The sequence below is a fragment of the Alternaria novae-zelandiae genome, assembly GCF_023758075.1.
Source record: "Alternaria novae-zelandiae strain BMP 2774 chromosome Unknown scaffold_24, whole genome shotgun sequence".
In the NCBI taxonomy this organism is placed as follows: domain Eukaryota; kingdom Fungi; phylum Ascomycota; class Dothideomycetes; order Pleosporales; family Pleosporaceae; genus Alternaria; species Alternaria novae-zelandiae.
The window spans coordinates 322,081-338,293 of NW_026056984.1; the positions used below are offsets into that span (position 1 = coordinate 322,081).

At 52.9% G+C, this 16,213-nt stretch overlaps 2 protein-coding genes and 1 non-coding gene across 3 annotated transcripts; 1 reads left to right on the top strand and 2 right to left on the bottom strand.

The window, feature by feature from the left end:
- Positions 1-6,588: 6,588 nt before the first annotated feature.
- J4E88_009469 (uncharacterized protein) lies at positions 6,589-8,068 on the top strand (the record flags this gene model as incomplete). Its single annotated transcript, XM_049403069.1, has 2 exons — positions 6,589-6,815; positions 6,955-8,068. 2 exons carry the CDS (start codon positions 6,589-6,591, stop codon positions 8,066-8,068), a joined length of 1,341 nt encoding a protein of 446 aa, XP_049251197.1.
- Positions 8,069-13,246: 5,178 nt separating this feature from the next.
- Positions 13,247-14,717, bottom strand: J4E88_009470 (uncharacterized protein; the record flags this gene model as incomplete). Its single annotated transcript, XM_049403070.1, has 2 exons — positions 13,247-13,958; positions 14,362-14,717. The coding sequence occupies 2 exons, from the start codon at positions 14,715-14,717 to the stop codon at positions 13,247-13,249; spliced, it is 1,068 nt and encodes a 355-aa protein (XP_049251198.1).
- Positions 14,718-15,210: 493 nt separating this feature from the next.
- J4E88_009471 lies at positions 15,211-15,309 on the bottom strand. Its single transcript has one exon. It is a non-coding gene; the product is annotated as a tRNA-Asp (tRNA).
- Between the last annotated feature and the right edge of the window lie 904 nt (positions 15,310-16,213).

The following is a 16,213-nucleotide window of genomic DNA, read 5'->3' on the forward strand; positions in this document are numbered from 1 at the left end:
CGATGAGCCTCAAGCGAATAAAGTTTCAACGTCCCAACGTCGAAATACCGTAGGAATTAGTAAAGTGGTAGATGGTATTAGATGCAGCGTAGATGGCAAAAGGTTAGAAGTAATGCAAGGACAAAGAAGATGTGGCAGTGCCAACTTTAAGACCCATTCCCAAACCTGCGCGAGGTGGCCTTGTCCCAGCCCCCGTATGACGTAGCTTCTTTTTCCGTCGCGACCAGTCGTCCAAAAAGAGACGGGTATGATGCACGTCTGCTGCGCCAGGCGGCACGCTTCCTTGACCCGTACCCCTGTTCTTGTTTTCTCCCGCCCCGTCGCACATTTGCATCCCCGCTTAGTTTTACCCGCTAGCCAGGCCATCGACGAGATCGAGAACAACTTAATGCGCATTTTCATCCCAACTGCCAATGCAGGTTTTGGACGGGCATTGGTGTTGCATGTCATTTCGCTTTTGGATGATGCGTGCCTGCGATACGGCTGTGTTGGGAAAGGGGGGGCTGGGTGTGCGTGTTTTAGAGGGATGGCATGCGTAGGGGTACGGGGATTAGGTAAGTGTGACGTTTGACTTGTGGAGATGCGGGCTGCCAGGCGTGTTCTGGCCAAAGGTAGGCAATAGATTGGTGAACAGTAGTTCTGTCAGTTCTTTGGGACGGGCTATTTCCTGTCTTTCGATGGCTTCTCAACCAGTCACTGGAGATTGGGGGGTTGCGCGATCCTGCGCTGGTCATCTCGTTCAGATTGGCCACATCCGCATCCAGACGTGGACGGAATGCGCTCCAATCACGAAACGATGTCGCGACGCAGGGCAACTATGGTGCTTTTTTCTTTTGCAAGAACTTGTGATACTCCAGCCTCACCGCTGCGCCGGTCTCTGCGCACTCATGGAGTGCTTTTCCTGCACCCTGACAGGCAGTCCCCCATCAACTTCGACATCGTAGTCGCGAAATCTCACAAAACTACTCAATTAGTTTCAATTTCAAACCACACCGCGAATGCCAACTCATCGCCTAACTCCCAACCTCTTCCTTTCTGCCTTGGCCGAGCACTGCTCGAGCCGCCGGTCGCAGCCTGGTCGCCGATGCCTACCTATCAACAGCCAGGAACATGCCAGCACCCCGCATTATACTAATACGGGTCGCACATGACATCGCGTGCTATTACTCTCTTTAGAGCTTGGAGATTTCGAAGAAGAATCTTCTGACCTCGTACTCGCGATGCGCAAAAGGTACTGCAGGTGTGCACCAACCCCCTCGTTACTTCGCACAATGCGCACAACACCAGCCTCGTTCTTCGAAACCTCAACATGGCTCGTATCGTGAAGAAAAGACAAAATAACACATTTCACTTACGGACAATTAAGCCTTGTGGCTGTCACTTCAGAGCAAAAGTGACAGGCTTGCGATACCACACCCGCCATCCCTTAACACATCAGTGCTTCGAGCGTACCAGTCCCGTTTGTTGATACCATCTTTTACACTTGCACTTGCAGGATCAAAGGATGAGATCCAATTAATGTAGACTTACCAGCAGTTCAGGACAGTCACCGTCGCCCTCGTTGTAGCATGTGCAGTATGTAGCAAGTATCAACGAGCGACAAACTCACTCTTCGCACTATGACTTTGCAACTTTACGGTTTCTGGAGCTTTTTATAGCTTCCACAACTCAAGACTTAAAGTTAAAACGGGTTGGAATAGATGCAGAAGTAGTAGCATAGCTTTCACACGAATCACAACTACGGAATAACGGGCTCTCCGCTGTCTCCGTCCCTTATCGTCATGTTCAACCGTCTTTGACATTTTAACAAAAGGAAATTCTGGATCTCACCCACATCATCGTTTAACTTTCACAAGAAGATACTATAACCGTAGTTAACCTGCTAATACGACACGACACGACACGACATGCGACATCTCCATCCCACACCGGTGGCATAGTTCCCTCGCTCGACGCCAGTATGTTAGAAACCGTGCAGAATCGCTGTAGACAGACATCAAGGGCGGTCACGTTCTGCGTAGTGACTTAGCGAAGAATGTTCAAACTCAGGTTTCGGATCCGAAGGGTTTGTCCATCAGGTGGCGCAGTCACCACATGAGGCAGTTTGTCAAAAGCTATTGATTACTGCTGTCGGATCCGAGTGACATCAAGGGCGGTCACGTCCTGCATGGTGGCATAGCGAAGTTTGTCCGAACTCAGGTTTCGGATCCGAAGGTCATCTCTGTTAGGTGGCGCGGTCACCGCATGAGGCAATCTGTCGAGAGTCGTCGATTGCTGTTGTCGGATCCGAGCAGCCATGTGTCATGGGCCAGTTGCTTGAGGAGGTTGTGTCGGATCCGAAGGACTTGTCCGTTAGGTGGCGCAGTCACCACATGAGGCAGTTTGTCGAATGCCGTCGATTGCTGGTGTCGGATCCGAGCCACGGGTCATGGGCGTATTGCTTGAGAAGGTTGAATAGGCTATTGAAGAGGGTAGTGGAGAGGAGAGGAGAAGACGTGCAGTGTTGGGATGTTGTTGAAGAAGTTTGATGGGGAAGTACATGGATTGCAGCCGCCATGGCAATCCAGTATAGTTACTATATTGCAACCTCCGCTTTCCGTGGTCATAGGCGCTGAACAAAGTAAACACAAGGAGTGCATTCATGTTTACAAATCTGAAATGAATGTTGACAAGAAGGTCCAGGAGGTCAGAACGATGAAAATGCTGACTGCTAGGGATTAGAGTAGTATCCTCACTGCTTGAAGTGACCTCTTGTCTCGCCGAACCATATAGTGCAGATCTCGACAACGTGGTTTTCTTTTCTAGTATATCAAGTGCATCTTCGTCTTTTCTCGTTGTTGCCGTTGACTGGAGTAAATTGATAGAAAGAGTAATTTCTTCTCAGTTGAAAATTATATGTACGCTTGGTCTATCCGCCGCACCTTAATTACTAAGGTTCCCATCCGGTCCTTGTTGTATTAGTAGCAATTTCTTGATACCTGAAGAGGCTACGCAGTGCGCTTGGAGTGTGATGTTTTGTTACAGATTTCCATTGTATCAGCCCTTGGTACCGTGTACTTCTCGTTAGCTTTTCGCACTAGACAGCGGAGTAAGGTCCGAAATTTGGTATTCATTTCGATCTGATAGGGGAGTGAGTAGTAATCATACACTGACAGGGTGCGAGAAGTCTACGACTGACAGTGATAGTCTTCGCCCCGATGTGTCTTTAGCTTGGGTTCGTTCATCATGGGAATTGCGCGGATACCTTCATCTCTCAGTGCTCGGATGCCCATCATCCCTACACTACTAAACAGCTCTACTTTGAAGTCACACAGGGAGGACCTTGATATACTCGGCATCGTGTTGGAGATTGGGACGCGACACAGGCGGGATTCTAACACGCGAGACGAGTATCCTCTCCGAAGATGTCGTAGCATTGCCATGGCCATCTTGAAGACGCGCAACTCCGAAGGGGGTAGACTAGCGTCCGTCGCACGGTGTCAAGATGGGTATACGCAGTGATACGGAGCGGAGTGCACTACGCCTACGCTAACTGAACAGTCAGCCTCCATGTGAACAATGACGACAACAACGCTACAACGTCTATTGAGCGGTCGCTTGCGCGGTGATCTCCCGAGTGCCGCGTTCCGCCTTCTCCTGAACGGTTCGTTGAGTGAGTCCAAGGTCTTCGGGTCGGCCATTCGGTGCCGCTTTGGGAGTTGCGTTCGTGTAGTCTTCTCGCCCGCGATGCTCGTTCCACCGAAGCGTCCATGTTGTGAGCGGAGTGCGTACGTAGAGCCAACACTATGACGAGGGCGATCCTGCAGGCGATCTGCTGTGTATCATCGACACGTCCATTCGGAGGATACCTACAATGCTGGGTAGTGGTAGTAGCACTGCAGACAGCGTAGTGACATGTTACCGTCGCACAATAACCGTTCGAAGCAAAATCTCCGAAGTCTTGTCGTTCGTGCGCGCGTAGGCATCAAAAGGGTGATCTAAGTTCTCGCGCGATCTGCCTCCGATGAAACAGCCAGTTGGGAATAGACTCTGGCGAACGCCAAAGACCCTGATCGCCATTGTGATAGTGAGTCACTGACGGTGACTCAGTGGTAAGCCTCGTCGACGTTGCTTTTGTTCAAGGCGCACGACAGAACATGATCTACGCCGCAGATCAAACACCCATCTACCAAGCCACCCACACGGCGATGCTCCTGCGGTTCAATCCAAAACCGTCGAACTGCATAGATCTGCCCACCTCGGTACGACTACGGAAGCCGACCAAGTATTGGTACAACGACAGATGCTCGCCGCAACGGGTGCATTCGGCTTGAAGCGGGTGCGTGAACGTGAAGTGGAAACGTGGGACGGCAGATCTGCGTTGACGCAATTACCCAGCGAAGAAGGTCGCACACGGGTATTGTCGTGCGGGCTGCATCTGGGGCAGCGTAGTCGGGCATTGTGATGAGAGAAATAGCAAGGGGCGTAGGTGCGCTGGCAAGGTTTCTGTGCCGCATGCAGTTTGCAGGCTGTACACGTTGTGTGCGGGCCGTGAAGCATGTCATTTGCCGAAGAAGGTACTGTCACTTCACTCGACCTGTTCACTGATGTACGCCACAAGAATAAAGCGTCGGCTTCATTCCCGAGCGTGAATCAAGTACCTCTGGACAGGGTGCCAAGAGCGTTTATGTGAGACTTGTCCCAACAGATGGCAGTAATTGCTCATTCCCAAGGGCAGGGTAATGGCACGCGTGCTAGAGTGCAGCATGGCTAGAGGTAATACGATCACTGCCCAAAATAGAGCCTTGGGCGATCCTTTGCTTGATTGGATGGAGTGCGACAGGCAGCCCTATCCCGGTCGCTCGGTTGGATGCAGCAGGTGTTAAGCCCCACTGGTTCCATATTGGAGAAGCGATGGTGTGATTACCGGATGCGGATGGACTGCTTGAAATTATCCTGGAGGGGTGTCGAGTCGGTACCTGATCGACCTATCGACTGGGGATGTGGAAGAATTCAGAAAGACCGGCGGCTGAGCGGAGCGGACAGTAGCGAGAGGAAAGAGTGTCACTGATGAGATGAGCATGTGTGATGCACTTGGCGATATATCAGGGTCTTGCCGTGATGGAGAACAAAGAAATGATTGGCATTTTACGGGAATGTGGTGGTCGGCGACGAAACGCGACGGACAGTGCTAGCCGAAGCATGGCTGGAGGATAGCGGCAGAATCGAGGGTCTAGATAGACACGGCATTGAGGCAGTTTCTGCGCAACGGTCGGAGAATACTTTGTAGGATGTGACTCCGGTGGTGGGCGTGGGAGCTGTGGCAACGGAGAGTGTATGTTTCAGAGTTGCGGCTCTGGTGAGTGGGCTCTTTGTGAGAGATGAGTCAGTCAGGAAGGAGCGACAGGCCGTGGTGAGGAAGGCGCAGACAGACCTTGTGAGGAAGGCGCGTTTGGAGCCAGGAGAGGCCAGGATTGGAGGACATGTGACAGGCAAGGAGCGCTCAATCCCAGGACCGGGCGAACGTTGCCGGCCACGTGTGAGAGATGCCGACGCCAGACCCTGGTTGTGGGTGAATGACTAAGGGCAGCCCCGACACGGCGAGGGGGCGAGATTGTGAGAAACAAACATCAGCTAGCGCTATTGGAGAGTTGGCCTCGCTGAAACGCGAGGCCATGAACGATGTTCCTGGCCAATTAATCCTTTTCCGGTCCGTGTCGATGGCAGCTGCTTTGAGCGTGGTCAAACCGCTGATGCGCCGGCGTGAAACAAGTCGAAGGCTCGTCTAGGGCCGGTCGGCAGGCATGCGCTGGCGGGGGTGCGATTGGCTGGGGGCGCCATGCAGCGCGTTACAGGCCCATTGCCAATATTTGGTGTTGGCCAGTCGTGACAACACTGAGGTTACGGGCAGCTGGGACGGCGCGGTGGAGTAGTCAGCCTCGACAACTGCGCATGATAGTGTGAACGAGGTGGATAGTGTGAATGGACAACAATATCGTCGCGGAAACGACGGTCGCAGGTTAGCAGCGCAGATTTTAACAGTGGGCGCCATGGATGGCAGGCCGCGGATGCGAAACAGTGGGTTGGTGGGTGGCGTGTGTCTGGTGCAGCGAGCTCCCGCAGACGACGCGACCATCTGCTCGCCCTAGGCGTCCCCAACTGCTGCAGCGCATGGAGGGCCTGGCGTCGAGGCTCGCGATAGGGCGGCCCACGCCAACCGCCCCCCGGCTGGCGTCTGGAGGCACGTCGTCTACTGCATGCCAGCCGCTGTACCCAAGGCTCCCTGTGCAAACACACGTCTGTGCGGGCCATTTTTATCCCCTCCACACCCGCGCCCCAAAAGAGCGCGCTGTGCTGTTGCTTCTCTCCGCCGACTGCGCGCGCTGCTCCTACGTCGAATTATTTTGCCCTCTCCGCCCCAGTGCATAACGCGCGCCCGCCCATCCCCCCGGCTGCGCCCGCTTAGTGTTGCACCAGCCTCTAACCCGCCCAGGCTGCCCGCAGCCCTCGACGCTTCGTGTAGCGGACTTCCTACAAGACCCTGCCACCTCACCCTCCTACAATCTATCTGCCCCTCCCACCGCAACCCACGGACGCCCACACGCGACCATGACCACCGTTGTCGCCAATCCCCCGGCCCCTGCCCAGCATGCGGCACCGGCGCCCGCTGACGGCGTCGGCTCCTCGAGGACATATGCTCCCATCGCGCCCTCGACTCTCTCTCCCCACCAAGTGACGCCCAAGTCTCGCTCTCAGCTGCCACCTCAGGATGCTTCACCTACCTCCTCCAGTCCAGGTGCACACCACAGAGCCGAGACCAAGCCCTCACCTTTTTCGTACGTCGTTTAGTCTTTCCTCAAGATCTTCTTCCTCGTCATGCCGTCCTCCTTCGGCCTCCTCTCCCACCTCCACCTCCATGTCCCCTCCCCACAGAGACATCATGTCCCTCATGTCTAACCGTCCCTCCTCTCGCAGGTCTCGCGGCCCAGCCCCCAAGATCGTCGTCAAGAAGGAGCCCACGTCGCCAGACATGCCTGCCACCACCCGGCACCGCCCCCAGCGCCTCAACCTAGCCAACCACAACATCGTGCACTCCTCCGGTGCCCTCACGGCTCGGCCCTCGGGCCAGGGCAGCGCCAACCTGCACGATGTCGGCATGGCCTGCCTCTCACCCGGCTTCCACACCCAGGACCCCGGCATGCGCGAGCAGCTGCAAAGGAGCTTGGATGTAAGAGAGCGTCAAAGGCAGATCATCGAAGCGCGCCAGAAGGGCGGCAAGGGCGGACCACCCCAGATGGAAGACACCAGGAACACCGAGATTGGTGCCTTTGGACGCACAATCAAGACTCCTTCCACCTCCCGCCGGAAGGGGCCACCACCGGGTCTCTCCATCGCGCCTCCCTCGCATGAGACTTTCTCGAGCGACCGTGTAATCCAGTCGGCGCCGATAAACCAAACCTTCACGGGTCTTCGCGGCAACGCACCTCCCTCGCGACAGCTGGCCAATGGCCCATCCAACCTGTCGCAATCATCACACATCCACCACGTCCCCGCACAGCAGACCAGCAACCGGTTACCGCCCATCTCAGACGTCTTTCCAGAGCCCCTCGGAACAGCGCGCAACCCCTACCACCATGGCAGCCCCGGACACTCATCGCATTCCAACGTGCAGCCCCCAATGCCCTCACCGAGCTTCCCGCCCCCACAATTTACACAGCCGCCCCCAACCTCAAGGCCCCGCGAGTACAAGTCCGCAGAGGAGGCTGTTCAACAATTATCTGGGGGCCGCGAGGATCTCCTGCCCCGTCTAGTCCACTACGGCGGCCACCAGCCCCCAACACCCCCGTCACCAATGCCCAAGAACGGACAATCAGCCTACCCATCGCGGCCTGATCTGCACCGCAGTGGCAGCTCACGGAGACGCGGCCGCGACGAATACGAACAAGACAACGGTACCCCGCCGCTGGGTCGCCAGCAACCTCGTCTCGGCCCCTTCGGAGCCGGACGGGACTCACCAGAAACTCAACTCAAGAAGAAGGAAGAATTCATTGGACTGTGCGCAAGAGCTTGGGATCTATTTCACTCATGATGATACCCGGCCTCGGCTTTGATCTCGATAATTACTATTTCAGCGACAAACTTGCAACTTATTCTCATCTTTACGGCGCAACATCACTCTCGCTTTACCACTATTATTCTTCAGCCATGCAGGTTCGCTTTCAACACTGCAACTTATTACCCTTTCGTATTCGCAATGTTTGATTTCAATACGTCTTTGTAAAAAGCGCCAGCGGTCTGATTTCAGACCCGCAGGGTTATACCCAGACACACGCACGCACCGCCATTTCCATATGTTGTTTCCTTTTACCATTTTCTCAAACCTCGAGTTTGAGTCTATTCTGGAGAGATCATGTTCATATGAGTTCAAGGATGATGGGCATTTTCGGCAAAGCAACTGTTTTGCTATACGTGGCTGAGGCCGTCTTGAAACACACCATGTCTCATGACCCTTCTCACTTTTCTTCCTTTTCTTCTTTTCTCTCTTTCTACTTCGCCACTGAAACCGAGACTCCTTTTTGAGGCGGTGGATCTTTTTTTGGTTCTTGTTTTGGCATATCCCGAATGTGGAGGAAATACCTTTTTCGATTTGTTGAGAATTGTGTGTTAATTCTGTTAAGCACGCGCAAATGTCTAGTGGATCGGCGACAGAGGAGGCAGGACAAGAGCTGATCGGAGTAGCGCTCACGCACAGTGACGCACTTTACCCTAGCTGCCACACAATAAGAATGTTCAATTTTTGCAACTATTTTACAAACTATGATGGTTTCGGTGTCGTGACTACGTGGTTTGCATGCGTTGATTGGTGACACGCGACAATACGTTAGTTTGACCGACTAGACTACGGAATTCTATTGGATGACAACACATCGTATTTTCTAGTCTTGCAAGTCGGTGTGCTTCATACATGTACCTCAGACAACGAATGCGCAGAAAAGACACCGAGACAGTCTAGCCCCCCGGTATACCAAGACCACCGGATTCAACCTCACACCGCACACGTGAGACTACACGTATGTATGCAATGCCAATCATGCTAATCATGCCCCCCTGTTCTCCACCCAACACACACACATACGCGACAATAGCAATGACGCGCATCACACCTCTCAACATGCTAGGAGGTGGGAGGAGGAATTGTGATATTCACCTCTCCTGTCCATCATTTCGTCATCGCAAACTTGCTCCTCCGCGGATGTATGTTGATCTCTCTCTCTCCCCACTGTTTTTTGTATCAACATGCCTGCACGAGCGCAAAATCGAAGATCTACTTGAGATCGGGATATGCAGCCCTATGTAACAGATTGATGAGGAAAGCGGGATTGAGCGAGGATACGGCGTCACGAGACTATACGAACACCGCGTTTGGCGGGCAAATCGCATCAATGATAGACAGGTGGGACAAGGACAAGACGGAGGGACTTCGGGGGTTTGGCAGGTGTGATGGATGTGATATGTAGATGTGACTTTGGTGATCTTGAGGGTCTTGGTGATGAGGGTGATTCGGGATGTGGAGGTTATCAGCATGAACAGAATATCCATCTCATGCGAAAACGACGCATTGTGGTGATGATCTTGAAAGCTATAGTACAGTTACGCACCGTCCTTCATAACAACATCTCGGGCGAATCCTCACGCACGAGAACCATCCACCATCGTATCGCAATTTTTCTATGATCACCACCAGGATACCTCTCCTCTCTCCTCTCCCTCCATCACCGTCCATCACCGCATCACCACATCATCCTCATCATCCAAGTACCAAGCTTACCAAGCTACCAATTTATCCCAGCACCCAGCACCCATCACTCGAATTCCCCACTCATCCCTAGACTCGCTACAGCCTGTCGCCTTACCCTAGCTAGTTTCGAAACAAACGTCGTTAGCCCGTGAGTCAGTTTTCCATTGATCAATTTGACGCAGGGACCATCATGGGTCTGTCCTTTCTGCTAGTGCCGTGTGTGCTGGTCAGGGATAATCATGAAACAGCCGCCTCTTAGCTTCGGAGGTGGGCGTAAAGCGGAACGGGCTCTATGCTAAGGAGATGGAGGAGTGATTATGAAGGTAGGGCATGGGATGGGAGATGAGAAGGATGATGTGCATTTAGGTGGGTGACATGCTATGGGACATGGAGAGGGAAGGTAGGAGATGAAAATACCGCGTGTATGGTCCGTTGGCTAGAGGAGAAACAACAGCCGTAACAGACCATCACGGTAGTAAACGTTCATCCCGCGGTCTAGCGCCTGATGCGCGATGGAAAACGTCACCGTCACGTACGTTGGCTGGGTGAAAAGGCGCGTTCAAGGTTCGAGCGCCACACGAAGGAGGGATACGTCGTATTGTCAAATCTACATTAGGCCTCGTGACCACAACCACCACTTTCTTACCAGGACCATGCGGCTCACCAGCTCAAACCAGGATACTCCCATGTCCGTCCGTCTTCTCGAATCTCGCTGACAGCACGCATCTCAGCAGCGGTTTCCTAGTCCCTCAACTCGGACACGGTCGGTGCTAAAATGTCAGATCCGACGATTACATATCCGCATGGGCATGGGCATTGCGCGCTTGATGACCTCGGGACTCCCCTCACCGCCCTGTGCAAATCAAATATTGTTCGATAGCTTTCTTCGCCAAAGTTACGTGTTGAGAAATCTTTTGAGTTGAACAAGCAGTGCAGGGACTTCTGTGCGCGCGACGCGTCTTGTTGGTCTTGTTGATGGGCTATTGAATTTTGAATAGGCAGCAGGGTTCGGCGCCCGATGTAGGTCCTTTGGCACGCGGAAGTTTCCTGGGGTGGGCGTGCGTTTTTCGCTTTCTCGCTTGGTCGGTTGATTTGCCGGAGGCACGGGCGCGGCGAGATGTGGTTGGAGGTGGAAGCGGATGAACGCGCTTCTGGAAGGAGGGTGATGACTTTAGGTGCTGTTGTGATGAGCTTGCAGTATGGTCGCAACGTCCGGATGACTGTAACGTTTCGCGCGCTCGATCATCTGCTCATTGATCTCGGCCCCAACGTCGACCAGAAAACGAACCATCGATACCAGCGATGCATCGGCAGCCGCCCACAAGGCATGTTCATTGACGATAGCTCCACGTTCAACCAGGTATCGGCACAGTGCCTCGTTCTCCGTAAGCACGGCGTGCGCCATCAGCCTGTCTTCTGTCCACCTCCAGTGCTTCTTGCGACCACTCGATGGGAGCCGCGGTGTGACACGCGTACCGTTCTCTACCAACATGCGCACTATATCCAGACGCCCTCGTTTTACAGCTACTTCCAAAGTATCGTTGTCAAGGACCCTGGCATCCGCACCACGATTTAGAAGCCGACGAAGGATTTCCTCGTTGCCCCCTTTGATGGCTTGTTCAAGCGGGCTGTCAGACCCAGTGTAGGAGGCTTCAGCTCCTCGTCTCTTGACATGCGCCTTCTGTTTAAGTAAAGCTCCTTGCTCGAGAAGTCGTTCTGCCACATCGACTCTTTGCGGGCTCTTCCGTGCGACGAGGCACAAGAGTGTGTCGTGTCCAGGATATACGGCTTCGATACCATGGGTTTTCATCGAACGAGAGGCTATTAGGCCAAGGAGCTGAATGACGAAATCGGCCGATGGACTTTTGAAGACTCCGGACACCAGTGTATGCTGATTCAAACTGTGAGTGCGATATGGCCCCTTTCCGGGCAAGTCCCAACGCGGCTCCATGATGAACCTCACTACGTCCAAATGACCCCCTCTCATTGCAGCCTCAAGGGCTTCATGTCGATGATATATTGACTGTTGTTGGAAACTCGGATGCAGGAAAATCTGTTCGAGTAATTTCGTGTTCCCGTTCTCAGCGGCAAGAGAGACAATGTCCTGTTTACAGTGTATTAAAAATCGTCCATTTTCACGCGTCCCGCACGGATTGGACCAGGGATCGAGACAATGCGATATGATCTCGTCCAAGATGGGGTCATTGAGCAGAGAATTTACTCCCTCTGGACAGTCGTTGAGTATAGTCATCTCCAGAAGGCATGCTTGATCGTACATCCGACACTGAATTGGGTCTTTAGAACGTGCTCTCGACAATATGCGCACTGGATTGCAACAGAAAGCATGGATGTATCGTCGCAAGATCGTGTGCAGTGTTTTCTCGTTAGTTTCTTGGGGATGGCTAATCCGGCGAAGACGCTCGGCGGCGCGATATATGCGTTCGCATATGTCCACATGGGCCCATTTCTTCCCTATAATCTTGTTGGTGAGGAATGTCTGCCAAAAGGCGACAAACTCGGGCGAGTGGGAGAAGCCAAAGCGATATCCATGTACGTCGTCCAGTAGCTCGGATTCTTGGAGCGCATCCTTCACTTGTTGAGAGAACTCCTCTGCCGAAGAATTAGCAGGCGGCATTACGGCTGCGCGTTAATTGCTGTTGCATACTGTTCACCAGCCTCAATCGTAACCCTCGCTTGAGACCTCGGACGTCGACGGCGTGTATCAGAACTGTGCGCAATATCTCTGCTGGTAGTGCAAGGAGGTTTGCCATAATACGAGTGGCGGGGTGGTGGGGAAAGATGGACAGACAGGTGAGATGTTCAACTGGGGATTGCGCAGTTGTACTTGCCTTTATGCATTACGCTAGACCAGTTTCACTCCAGGCATCAGGCAACAGGCAACGCCACCTGCAGCCACAGATCAGAAGAGGTATGGCACGGGCGAATGAAATACACTTACGCGCAATGTTTCTGATAGCTATCGGGATGCATTCGAGCGCATTTGACATTGCGAAGGTATTCGACTTGGATCGTCTCTCACGACTACTGTACACTGCATACGTATGCGCAAGCTCTTCGCTGCATCGCCTCATACCCGGAAAATCCCGAACAGATCTGTAGCTTGCACTGAGATGAAAACATGCAAAGTAGTCGACCCAAGGCCAATGTAGGCTCCAGGGTCATCGAACTCAGCATTCGTTTAGTATAGTAGCCTCCGGCATCTCTGCCTTCCAGTCCCTCACCGCCCTCGCGATTGAGACCTCCGTACCTCGATTTCCCTTCATCCGCTCGCAGGAGTAAAAGTAGTGCGGCCAGACATGGCCGTTCTTGTCCGCTGTGGCAGGCTTTGACAGCGATTCCATGGGAGAGAATGCGAGGAGCCTGATGTTTGAGCCACGGTCACCCATGTATCGTAGGAGACTGTCTAAAATGCCAATGTACGAAATCAGTCTATGTCTCACATGCAGTTCATATATGGGAAATCTCACCTGCTCGGGCCTGAAACGCATAGCGCTGCTCTCCGCTCTCAAGCGATCGGCGAAAGAAGCGCATGAACTCTCCTTGGCGGTGGTAGGCTTTGCGATAGTTGGGCAGATTTGTCAAGCGTAGTAGCCGTAACGCTTTCATGCTAGCGATAGCGCTCAAAGCCTTTTCGAACTCTGTCGATTCTAAAGGTACGGATGTTTTCGGGCCGAGGAAGTCTCCTTCTGGTGTATCCGGATCGATCTCGTATAGGTTGAGGCAGAGTTGCTCGAGGCTTGGACATGCGATGGCGACCTTGCCCAGATCTTCCGCGCTCATGCATTCGGTGGCATCTTGTCGGTGGACACCTCCGTTGACGATGAGTAGGTCCGTGAGTGTCTCCCCATGGTTGATGATGCCATCAACGTCGATCTTGTCGCAGTTGCCGCACTGGTAATGTAGCTGGCTCAGTCCGTGGAAAGAGAGTAGAAACAACTCTAGCTGGGAGCGAATGTCATTTGACTCGTCCTCATCCATCAGGAGAAGTCGCAGCTTCCTCAGAGAGGGTTCTCGCTTCTGGAAGTCCGAGCCCATGGCCTCCAAGAGTCCAGCGACGAGTGCGGTACCATCGAGGACGAGTTCGGTAAGAGCAATGATGTCTATCCGCTGGAACATGGTGCCAAAAGTCGCAGGGAGGATGAGAGCACCGATATGAAGGCTGCTTAGTTTAAGGCTGACCGTGTCCGTCTGCGTCGTGCCTGATTCACCTTGTGAGACTGCAGATGTTGTATCGACCCCGAAATAACCTTCATCCAAATGGATTGACGTCGACGTGACAGTTTCACTCTGCATCATATGGATATGCGTCAGCTTAGGACATCGCACCCATAGCTCTCGAAACTCTCGTTGAGTGATAGTATTTGGAGAGACTTTCATCCGGGTGAGGCTTGATAAGGATGAACCAGTCCAGGGCGATTGTAATATCTGCGACATCTGGGTACTAGGGATGATAAAATGTTCGAGTTTCGGGTGTATCTGCAGTAGGAGCTCGAGCGTACTGCAGAGGTAGAGGTACGAAGTCAGTATATGTTTCACATGCACTTCGTACAGTCAGAACTTACCTGATGGGTACCCCACTTCCGCTCTTGAAGCCACATAGTTGACCGCGAGGGATGGCAGCGAGTAGTTGTGGCAGTTGGTCTGCTTCTTTAAACGCGTTTGGTCGGTCGAGGAGGTTGACTTTGCGGACATGCTTAACGATGTTCGAGGCGGGGGATGCTAAACCGCGCACATTTCGTGAGCCCGGGCCAGTCTTGACGAGTAGGTCCGTGGTAAAAGTTTCCCACATGATGGGCATCGCGACGACGGCCCAATCACTGTTTATGAGCGAGACCGCTTGCCGATCCTTGAGGACCAGATAGCGCACGACTGCGCATTTGAGCTCCGCGGGCAGTCGGCCAATGTGATCTGTCTCCATGTCTTGTAGGAGCCTAAACAGGTCTGCAGACTACACTACGATGGAACAAGTAAATCTGAGTTCTCCGGCGTCAATGTGGGCTCCAGGGTGTTCAGATTATGCCTTAATCAAGGTGTCGGTGGGCGCCGGTAATCTGGGTGGACCGCGAGGTGTCCGCGATGTTTTGGGCTATTGAAAGTATGCAGCCGTGAGGGCGAGGGCGGTTAAGCGACCAAGTGTAGTGCCAAGAAGGCTCGGTAGTGAGATATCACCGTGAGAGCGGTGTTGTGGTTTTCACTATCCCAAGGTGAAAAGGGCTGACGCGCAGGAGCGCGCTCTAAGCGTTAGCACGGTACTGGGGGAGTGGCCGCCTAGCCATAGTCTTTTAGGTGTCTATCACGTGTAGTTTTGCAAAAAGAAATGGCTGCTGCCCGTAGCTGTGTCTTCACCGCGAGCTCAGAGTGAAAGAGGATGGGCGAAAAAAAAAAACGGCAAAAAGAAAGTTGACTGAAAGCTCTCCAACTGGGAATTGAACCCAGGTCTCCCGCGTAATTGTCAAGAGCCAGAAGGCCGAGATGACAAGCGGAAATACTGACCACTATACTATTGAAGATTGTTGTTTCGATGAAGAAACATACCTTTCAGCCAAACATATTGCCGTCATGCGACGCGATCGAGGTAGCACGCTTCTACATCGACAGAGCAGTTGGAAGGTGGTGGCTAACGAAAGACTGCGATGAGAATTTTTGGACTGTGGGGTCGAGATTGTGGCGGAACAGATTACTGGTGGGGCTATCCAACTCTTCCTGGAATCGCAGGAGCGATTGCTCACATCCAATGTAAGGATGTGTTGATTACATTGCTTACTTATCGGCGGAGGGTGCAGCACGTCGTAAGTAGTATCTTAAAAGAGGTCGACACTGCAGCCTGATCTCATCATGAACGTTTCGTGTTGATGGGGAGCACAATTGACTACACGATCTGTTATGAGCGGACCATGCGTCCAAACTAGCAAATGTCGTCGCAAGTGCGAAAGAATGAGCTGTGGTTTGCACAACTATGGCTATTATTGGTACGAGGATTATGCGCGAACGTCTACAGACTTTGTCAGCATGAGCTTAGAAGGTCTAGAGATTCCCAGATCATGGACTGATCGTGCCCTGTGATACCTACTCAGGGTCTTAGTATATCGAAAAATGTTCAATTTATCTTACTGTGAGGAGACCAGAAGAATCGAAGTACTTGTAAGCAGCGCTCACGAAGAGCCTTTGGTGGGAGAAGTGAGGTTGCGACATGACGATCTTCCCGTCTTATGTAATCTGGCACTTAGCATGCTGGGCTGCTCGCGCGCCCAGCGATCTCTCACATCTAGCCACACCCTTGCTCGACCTTTAATGTACTTCACACCTACATGCAGCCTACACGCGCATTTCTGCGCACCGTGGTGTACACGCTTCGTGGTCAATATGCACCATTTTCTACGAGCAGCACAACCACCAGGATCCGTATCGCGCATC